The 10,404-nt window shown below is 36.2% G+C and overlaps 1 protein-coding gene across 2 annotated transcripts in view; it reads left to right on the top strand.

Annotated features, from left to right (window-relative positions):
• Positions 1-6,547, top strand: part of DYNC1I2 (dynein cytoplasmic 1 intermediate chain 2) — a 54,134-nt gene extending 47,587 nt beyond the window's left edge. Inside the window, exons 14-16 of one of the 2 annotated variants that reach the window (XM_023507549.1) lie at positions 2,286-2,426; positions 4,299-4,424; positions 5,907-6,542. In XM_023507549.1, coding sequence (XP_023363317.1) covers positions 2,286-2,426; positions 4,299-4,424; positions 5,907-6,020 — 381 coding nt within the window. In that variant the 3' untranslated portion in view covers positions 6,021-6,542. Of the gene's footprint in view, positions 1-2,285; positions 2,427-4,298; positions 4,425-5,906 lie in introns of both variants that reach the window. The other variant, XM_003800865.3, reaches the window with a different exon arrangement.
• The last annotated feature ends 3,857 nt before the right edge of the window (positions 6,548-10,404 follow it).

Consider the following 10,404-nt stretch of genomic DNA (forward strand, 5'->3'; position numbering starts at 1 on the left):
TTTTTTTATTTGGGGGGGCTTTTTTTTACTATTTTTTATTTGAAGCAGAATCCAAATGTGGTCCATACATTTGTGATTGGCATGTTTTTTAAGACCCTCTCTTAAAATAGGTTTCTTTACTTCTTCTTTCCTTGCTCTTTTGTTCTTGAAGAAGAAACCAGAATCCTACAGTGTCTCATGGTCTGGATTTTGTATTTCTGTGTATCATCATGTTATTGTGTGTAGTTGTAGATTGTTTGGGTCATACGGTAACTAATTAGCATTTTGAGCAACTGTCAAACTTTTTCAAAGTGGGTGCACCATTCTCCACATTGGCACTACTATTGTGACAGGGTTCTGAGTTCTCATACTCTCACCAGCGTTTGTTGCCTCTCTCCTTAATTCTAGCCATCGTAATGATGTGAAGTGGTATATGATTATGGTTTTGATTTGTATTCCTCTCATGACTAATGGTATTGAGCATCTTTTTTTGTACTTAATTGGCTATTGTAAGAGTTCTGGGTACAAGTCACTTGTGAGATACATGACTTATAAATATTTTCTCCCTTGTGTAAGTCGTCTTTTCACTTTCTTGATGGTATAGTTTGAAGTTCAAAAGTGTTTAATTTTGATAAAGTCCAGTTTATCTACTTTTTCTTTTGTTCCTTGGCTTTGGCTTCATATCTAAAAATTTATTTCTCAAGTTCAAGGTTGTGAAGATTTACTTTTATGCTTACTCCTAAAAGCTTTATAGTTTTAGGTTTTCCATTTAGATCTATGATACAGTTGAGTTAATTTTTGTGTGAAGGAAGAGGGATCTAACTTTATTCTTTTGCAAGGGCATATACATCCACTTGGCCTAGGACCATTTGTTGAAAAGACTGTTCTTCCTCAACCCCATTTAATTGTTTTGACACCACAATCACTTTGTGTGGGATTTGACACAGAGCTTTTTCTTTTGCTTATTGTCTACTAATGAAATGAGTTTTTCTATACTTTTAGTATGTAGAGAATGGGCAGGAATAGCTTTTCTAGTTTCATAGTCTAGGCCAGTGGTTCTCAACCTTCCTAATGCCGCAACCCTTTAATATAGTTCATCATGTTGTCGTGACCCCTAACCATAAAATTATTTTTGTTTTTACTTCATAACTGTAATTTTGCTGCTGTTATGAATCGTAATGTAAATATCTGATATGCAGGATGTGTTTTCATTGTTACAAAGGGGTCGTGACCTGCAGCTTGAGAACTGCTGCTCTAGGTCAAAGCTGTCTCTTCTGTGGTTTTTGCAAAGTGGAGATACAGATATTTAATATAGCTTGTATTTTACCATGAGACCTTACTTATATTGCATCACAGTCTGCTTGCATTTACACATGATCTTCAAGAACATGGTGGATAGGAACACTGACCCCTCCACACGTTTCATAATTTGCATATGAACTTTTGACTCCCCTCAAACTTAACTAGTAATAGCTTACTGTTCACCAAAAGCCTTACTGATAGTCAATTAACACATATTTTATGTTATATATATTATATACTCTATTCACAAAGTAAGGTAGAGAAAATAAAACTTTATTGAGAAAGTTCATTAAGTGGAAGTTTATTATAAAGGTCTTCATCCTTGTCATCTTCATGTTGAGGAAGAGGAGAAAGAGAAGGGGTTGATCTTTCTGCCTTGGGGGTGGCAGAGGCAGAAAATACGCTGAGTGGACCCCCACAGTTCAAACTTGTGTCAACTGTATTATAAATACGATTGTGCCACACTCCCTCGTCATCTCTGCTGCTTTTCTCAGGCTGTCAGAAACTCCTGCCTTCCTTCCACTCCTTCCTACACTGATAGTGATGCCATGAGTCAGAGGTTTGTTGCCCTCTGCTTATATTGGAGGTTTGTCTCCTGATTTTGTTGTAGGCATTGTCTGTGAAATCTTTGGACTTGCTATCCTCATTGTTTTAAGTGGTTTTACAGGGAATTTCAGAGGAGATACAAAAATACGCTGCCAGTGCTGTCATCTTTCCGAAATGTTTTCATTGACAGATGTTTTTGAAGCATGTTCTGGTCCTTTTTTTAAACAGTATGGCATCTACAAGTTAAAAAAAAATGTAACCCAATAGTTGATTCTTAGTTTGTAACACCAGGTAATTCCGTAGTGAAACAAATTGTAGGAACTTTTTCTAAGTGGAGTTAAATATCATAAAATGTTATGCCTGTTGAATGTATGTCAATTTTTTCAGTAATAAGTAGTTCAATGATTTGTGTGTATGCTATATTTTGACTGTGCTAAGAATCAACTTTTCCCTTTCAGAATAACAAGCCTTTGTATTCATTTGAAGATAATTCAGACTATGTTTACGATGTTATGTGGTCACCCACCCACCCAGCCCTATTTGCCTGTGTGGATGGCATGGGGAGACTGGATTTGTGGAATCTCAATAATGACACAGAGGTGAGCAAGAAAATACAAAAAATTGCACTGAAAAATAGAAAATTGGATATTTATTGAATAATTTGTGAAATTCCTTTTATCACAAAGAATGTAAAAGGTCCCTGTGATTGTAGCTTCATCACAAAGAAACCAAATAAGCTTTGTACCCTAAATAATAAACAGCATGCTGTGCGGAACCGAAGGGAGAAATAATGTTGCCAAGAGCACTGGGGCATTTCCTTTTATTTCTGAAAAATACTGTCATGTCTCTAATGTCCTGGCAAAGTCTCATTCATAAGGCAACCAAGATGGTTTTCATTCATAGACTGCTGGAATATGTTAACCTTAGTTCTGAATTTCTAAATTATCTCTTAGCTTTGATAGGATTGTATATCATCCATAAACAGTCTCAGCCTGACTTGAGTGGAGGAAAAACATATTTTGATGACCTTTTCCACACATGATTGAAAACAGTATGTTAGTGTCACTACAAAATGAATATAGAGAAAATCAAATTTCCTAATTGCTATCCTTAAATCTCTTATTAGCAATTAAATTTAACCGCCGCTATCATTTATTTTTAGTCATATGTATTTTTGTCAGCTTAGAGAAGCTTAAAATATTCTTTGAATTCTATATTGCTATTGATGGTGGAAGTAATGTTAGCAGTTCTGTCGGTAACAGTTGTTGGCAAGAAAGTCACTCAGTGTCTTCGCCAAAAGTTTCTTCTTCCCAAGAAGAAAAAAAAATCTTTGGGGTTTTTTTTTTTTTTTTTTTTTGGAGACAAAGTCTCACTATGTCACCTTCGGTAGAGTGCTGTGGCATCACAGCTCACAGCAACCTCCTACTCTTGGGCTTAAGCAATTCTCTTGCCTCAACCTCCCGAGTAACTGGGACTACAGGCACCCACCACAACACCCAGCTATGTTTTTGTTGCAGGTGTCGTTGTTTAGCTGGCCTAAGCTGGGCCAGCCTTGGTGCATATGGCTGGCACCGTAACCATTGTGCTATGGGTGCTGAGCCCTTAGTTGGATTTTGTTCTTAAAGATTTGTGATTACTATTAAATGTGAATCTTACCTATAATAGTTAAAAGAACATATCAAAATATAATTTTCCTTTATAATGATTTTGGCATTCTAGGGGGTTAAATTATTCATTTGGGAATGAACTGATACCAGTTAGAAGGATTATTTTTGTTAGATTTCAAAAATTTTCTTAATATTATCATGCTTCTAGTGTGAATCAGACACTGAATATTTGCTCAATGTATGGCAAATAAATCTTTTTCCTCAGCGCAAGAGAGGCACAAGTAGATTCCAGGGGCCTGTTGGCCATTGTGTGGGCACCCTCATCCTGCCTCCTTCTAGCCAGTTCCTGGGAAGGGGGGCAGGGAAAGCATGGAAAGACTCACACTGCACCTTCAGCATGAACTGCTTCTAGGAGCTGTGAATCAAAGACAGATTTCAGCTGAAAAAATGCAGGCTACCAAACTCATTCCTGTCCTCTAAAACTGGACCATGATCTGTTTATGTGGGCTTTTGAAATGTTTTCTTTTTTAATAGGTTTTGGCCATATGTTTTCAAACAGCTTGACTTCTTAAAGAAGTTAAAACAACAATGAAGAATCCTTTATTAAAAAGACCTTTCAAAATGAAGTATCTAGTCTTGTGAAATTTTTTATATGAGGACTTATTTTCCCAAACTATTTTCAAAGATTGGCTAGAATGTCATTTATAACATATTGCTAAACAGGAAGAAAGTTGGTAAAATTCTTTGTCTATTTTCATCTTCATTTTTAAAAATGTAGCCAGATGGAAAGAAGAATCACTATTTTACATGTTTATAGAAATCTTGATGAAACTTCTAACGTGTACGATATTTAAATGACTTTAGGTTCCAACTGCCAGCATTTCCGTGGAGGGCAACCCTGCTCTTAATCGTGTAAGATGGACTCATTCTGGAAGAGAGATTGCCGTGGGTGATTCTGAAGGACAGATTGTTATATATGATGTTGGAGAGGTATGGGACTCGATGCCTATAAATTTGACACATCTATTTAGTGGCATTGTAGTGTAGGTATCTTTGTGGCTAAACCTAGTCTTCAAGGTTCATGAATTATACAAACCCATATGATTGTAAAGGTAAAAATTTCTACCACAGAAGCAACTCTGAAAATTAATTTTCTTTCTAAACTAAATATCATATGTCCCCATGCAACAGATTTTGAGGGTAATATAATACGTTGGGAAATACCTTATTCCTTAAAGCATACATTGCTAGAAATTAGAAGTTCTTCAGGGAGAAAAAGTTTGGACTTACAGATGGACTTTGGGGGTTTACAGAATTGACACTGAAGTAAGATTTTATTTTTCTATATCTGCCAGTATGTTTGGGCATGTAGTAGAAGTCAAAAGTAACATGTTTTCAGAGTTATCTGATAACTGTGGGAACCGTGCCCCTTGCGTGTTGAGACTTGATGCCAAGCAGCGGAATCCGTTAGGATGAGGTGCAGCTTTCTCTCTCTGGTGCTCTGATTGGCTGTACACAATACACAGTATGGATTTCCTCCTTTTTAGCCCTAACTAGTACCTTAGTCACTTTTTCTTTTGCTGTGCCTCTTGATACCCCATCCTCTCAGATACCCCATGGACTCTAGCAGTTGGATCTGGTGGGAAGTAGATTGAATCATTTAGAAGAATCAATTGAATCATCTTCGCATATAGAATGTTCATTATCTGCACTGTCTAGTATGGTAACTACTAGCCACATATGGCTATTGTGAATACTTAAAATTTGGCTAATACAACTGAATTTAAAATTGTATTTCATTTTAATTAATTTATATATAAAGGTTACATATATGTTTGCCACACTGAGTGGTTCATGCCCTAACATGGCAGTGTCAGACTCCTGTGATATTTAAATGGCAATTATCAAAAATATTCATTATTGGACTGCCTCTATTAGAAGCATCACACACTTCTTTTCCCCTTTTGCTTTTAGTACAACTAAAGTAGGAAGTAGCATAGCTTCTGATGAAGGAATTACGATATCAAGAAGGGTCCTCTTACGTGCCAAACAAAAATACTACGTAAATACTTAAAAGAAAGCAGCTCTGAAGAACTGTGCTTCAAAAATTATTTCATACTGGGAACGGTGCAAGAATAAAGTAAAAAGATTTTTAAGGACTTTCTCTCCGATAGCAAAACCCATGAGACGGTGCACAGGAGTTATATTTACAAAGCATCATTGTTATTCCCTCTTGTGCTGATGGTGATAATAGCAAAGTCATTTCTGAGGTTGTCACAACATACTTCACAAAACATCGTCTTTTGTTTTGAAATGTGGTAGATTATTATTATAGTCCCTGTAATTGCAGGAAGGCCGTTCAGGTCAATTATTGCTTTTTAATGGAAAAATTATTTTTAAAGAAACTAAATAATAAAGGGTAAGATCATCTTTTATTTCAGTATACATAAAACATTGTCTTTCTTTTAACAGCAGATCGCTGTTCCCCGCAACGATGAATGGGCACGATTTGGCCGAACACTTGCAGAAATTAATGCAAATCGAGCTGATGCAGAAGAGGAAGCAGCCGCCCGAATACCTGCATAGTTCCTGAAAAGGGGAGTGTAGCCTTAGTGGTTGGGGGGAGACTCTTAAGTAGATCCTAAGACGGTTTGCATGCTTCTGCCTAAATAATTAAAAGGAAATTTCATGGACTGAACTGTGGGTTTTATGCTGCAAGGAAATCTCACAGTGTCCCTTTTTATATAACATGTATCTTGTTTTGGGTTTCTGTCATTTTTAATACCGCCATTGACTTTACAGAATGCAGCCTTTTCGGAATTCTAACACAGGTGTATATTTGGTATTAGTTACTCTTCTGAAATCTTTTCAACTTGTAACACTATATACAGTTATTTCTAAAGCACAAATTAAATAAGTTCTGCATATTTTTAAATAATCACAAGTCCCCGTTATATTGATAATGTTCTCACTAACAATAATATGTAGGAACATTGTTTATTCTTAGCCAAAGCATGCAAACGCCTTTCCAAATTCCATGCTAACATTCTTTGTCTTCTTTATAATTCACGTGGTGGTTATCTATAAATAAAAACAAATATGCATTAACTTTTAAAATTTTCATTTTTACTCCTTGTAGTTTGAATTTTTCTGTCTCTTTTACACAGTCTTCTCCCTCCCATCTCCTTTTGTGAGCAGCCACCAATTCTTGTAAAGTTTCGTGCTTTACATATTGCCATACAGAGTACACTGTAGATCTCTTCAGTGCCCTGTGAGCTGATGTTTAGATGATCTGTCAGTGAAAAAATGTCCCCTGGATCAACTTTTGCTTTACTAACTTATTTTCTTTCTATCTAAGATATAGAGTTAGGTCCAGTCACTTTAAAGAATAATTAGAAAGCTGCCTATTATTTCTGCTGATGGAGACTACTATGTAGGTGAGCTCTCTAGGGTAAAACCTCCTGTGAGAGAAATTGATGATCAGATTGTACTTTTATCCTCTTTAAATAGTTCATGTCATTTCCTTGATCCTGATCCTTTGTTCTTCTAAAGTTTAATTGTCTTTAATTCAAAGAAACATGAACTAGGAAGGAAGATTAGAAATCAGAATTTGAAAAGTTTTCTTTTAATAATTGTAACAAAGATTTGTTGGGAGAGGAATTTCCAAATAATAGCGAAACTTCTTACTATGAAGACTGTAGAGTGTAAGGAATAATAGACCAGGAATAGTGGACCTAAACTCTAGTTCTAACTCTAGCCCTGTGAAAACTATGATTTTAGACAAGTCTGTTCCTCATTCTCTTTATCTAGTAATTAAGTTTGAATTTTTTTTTTTTTGAGACAGAGTCTCATTATGTTGCCCTTGGTGGAGTGCTGTGGTGTCACAGCTCACAGCAACCTCCAATTCTTGGGCTTAAGAGATTCTCTTGCCTCAGCCTCCCAAGTGGCTAAGTTTGAATTAAATGATTTCTGAATTTCCTTCCAGCTCTAAAATTATTAATTGTAATTATATCAGGTAATTCTCACCTTTTGTATATTCAGTTTTCATAAAGTCATACTTGCTGATAATGTACCAAAAACAACGTCTCAAGTCATCTCATAGTAGCAGTGTCTGTGAGTCAAAACTTCGATTTTAGTTGAGTCACACTGTCTTCGTATGGGAAAATTCAATACTCGATGTACTCAATACTTACCGTAATTATTGCATTTTGGCCCTTGGTTCGTAAAAATGACTTAGAGAAAGGAAAAACATAAGTGTTAAAACAGTGGTGACTAAGGTGGGAAATGAAGAGATGTGGGCAATCAGATGTTCCTCAGACTCAAATTGTGTTCAGTTGTGAGAGGAAAGAATAAAATTGGTAAGTACTTGGAAATTACTTATCCCTAGAAAAGTTTTGCTTTGTGGGAGTAAATATGACATGGATCTTTGTCCCTTCAACATTAGTCTACATTTTTAGGAGTACATGAATTTACTTAAGGAATTACCTTTAAAGTAGATTATATAATTGACAGTTTCAGTACTTTTCTCTTTTACAATCATCTGACAAGATTAAGCTGACTGTGAGCGTGTGATACCTTTAGCTTTTAGAACTGAAAGCCTTATAATTTGAAAAATCCCCAGTTACAGAAATTGAACCTTATTTGTTATTAGTAATACTTTTTTTCTCAGTAGAAAAAGCAAACTATAGCTTTCTGGCTAATTTTTTATTGTTTGGTTTCTCTCTCTTTTTTTGACTCAGAGTCTTACTCTATTGCCCAGGCTAGAGTGCCATGGAGTCAGCCCAGCTCAGAGCAACCTTTAAACTCCTGGATTCAAGCAATCCTCCTGCCTCAGCCTCCTAAGTAGCTAGGACTACAGGCACCTACCACAATGATGGGCTGGTTTTTAGTAGAGATAGAGTCTTATTCTTGCTCAGGCTGGTCTGAACTCCTAAACTTCTGAGCTCAAGCATCTCTCCTGCCTCGGCATCCCAGAGTAGTAGGGCTGTAGGTATGAGCCACAGCACCCAGTTGCTTTTTCTCTTTGTGAATGAAGTTAGAAGTTAAAGATTATATATTCCTTTGTGTTGAAGAATGTTCATTTTTAAGATAGTAATTAACTTGTTACAAATCTCTAAAATGCCTTTTCTGATATTGTATAAACTAAATATTGGTAGAAGCTTTCTTCCTGCTTACAGATCTACTTCCCTACAAAGTTTAGAAAATCCCCATGTGAAATGTTATTGTAAAATGTGATACTGAGATACTGCATCTCGAAAGAATGGATGACTTAAAATTTAGGGGGAGGAACCAAAGGAAAGTAGTTTAAAGATGATTGATTCTAGTCTTTCAGTGTTGTAAGAAGGGAAGGACTTGAATAAGTGAATGAAAATTTGCTGTAAAGAATATATCATCTTTCCTTTCTATAGGGCAGTGCATTTTTTGTTTAAGTCAGAAAGCCAGTATTTCTTATTTCTAAAGATCTACCATAGATTTCTAACAGGTACCCAGTGCTTACCTGCCACACTCACTGGGCAGTGCATTTTTTTTTTTTTTTTACTATTTTATTTTATTTTTGAGATAGAGTCTCACTATGTTGCCCTCAGTAGAATGCCATGGCATCACAGCTCACAGCAACCTCAAACTCTTGGGCTTAAGCAATTCTCTTGCCTCAGCTTCCCAAGTAGCTGGGACTAAGGCATCCACCACAACGCCCAGCTATTTTTTTTGTTGCAGTTGTCATTGTTGTTTAGCTGGTCTGGGCTGGGCTTGAACCCACCAGCCTTGGTGCATGTGACTGGCGCCGTAACCACTGTGCCTATGGCGCTAAGCAAGGCAGTGCATTTTTAGATGTCTTTTTGATAACCCCAGTATTTCAATATTTGGCACTGTAATAATTTTTGAAATGAAAAAGTTGTGTAATAAGATGTACTAAAGAGCTCCCACTGCATATTGGCATCCAAAGTGGCAGTGTCATGTCTGAATCTTGGGCATAAATCTAGGTTAAAAAACCAATGGCTTTGCTTCACTTGATGACTTAGTGATGTGGCTCCCATTGAGTTTTTTGTTTGTTTATTTGAATCCAAGCTTATGTAGCAGCAAGAAAGGAATTTTTGGGTTTTTGTTATTATCTTGCAGATTGCTTAGGCAATCAGGAACCTGACCAGTTTGAGGAAAATATTCCCAACTAGGACCTTATTTTTCACTCATTAAAAATTATTAATGCTGGGAAATCAATTACTTAGAGATCCGGCTTATAGATCTGAAGCCTTCTACCAAAGAATTATTCTAAAAAGTTGCCCCAAAGGCAATATATTAAAAAGAGTATCTGCATTCAACATTTCTTTTGAAGTGGAAGATTATAATTAGGAACAATCTTTTAACCATTTTCATCAGTTTCACTGCCCCCAAATGTTAGTAATTTGCTTGTACTGTATTATATTTTTAAAATCCTTTTCATGTATAGGAAAGATACTGTGGAGCCCATTTTAGAAAAATGTCCTACAGTCCTAACCAGAATGCCAAGTGCGAGACTTTGAATAGTCATCACATTGAATGCTTTTCACAATAGGCCAATGTCCTCAGACCTTTTGTTGGATTTTAGATGTTTAGATTTTCTGCCTTCTATGTTCACGGTCTCCAAACTTCTAAAAGTTCGAATGGATGTCAGGTATTTAAGTTTTCAGTATATAGCTTCTAACCATTTCTAGCTTCAACATAGCCAATCAGAAATCTTTTATAAACTTTTATGAAATTATGGTATTTTGTGTTGTTAGTTTCATAGCAGGAATCTCAGTTTTTGCTTCTTAATATTCCATTACCAGTTCCCAGTCAGAGGATGGAACAGCTTGCACTCAGGTAAGCTTTTTGAAAGGTCTATTTCACTTTGTGAGGTCACTTATTCAGGTCTCTGGTAATGTATTATCCTGCCTCTCTTCTAATGTACTTGATTTGGTCAGAAAGCTGTGGGGCGGTGATTGTATGGGGTGTA

The sequence above is a fragment of the Otolemur garnettii genome, unplaced genomic scaffold, assembly GCF_000181295.1.
Source record: "Otolemur garnettii isolate 467f Iridium unplaced genomic scaffold, OtoGar3 scaffold00187, whole genome shotgun sequence".
Taxonomy (NCBI): Eukaryota; Metazoa; Chordata; class Mammalia; order Primates; family Galagidae; genus Otolemur; species Otolemur garnettii.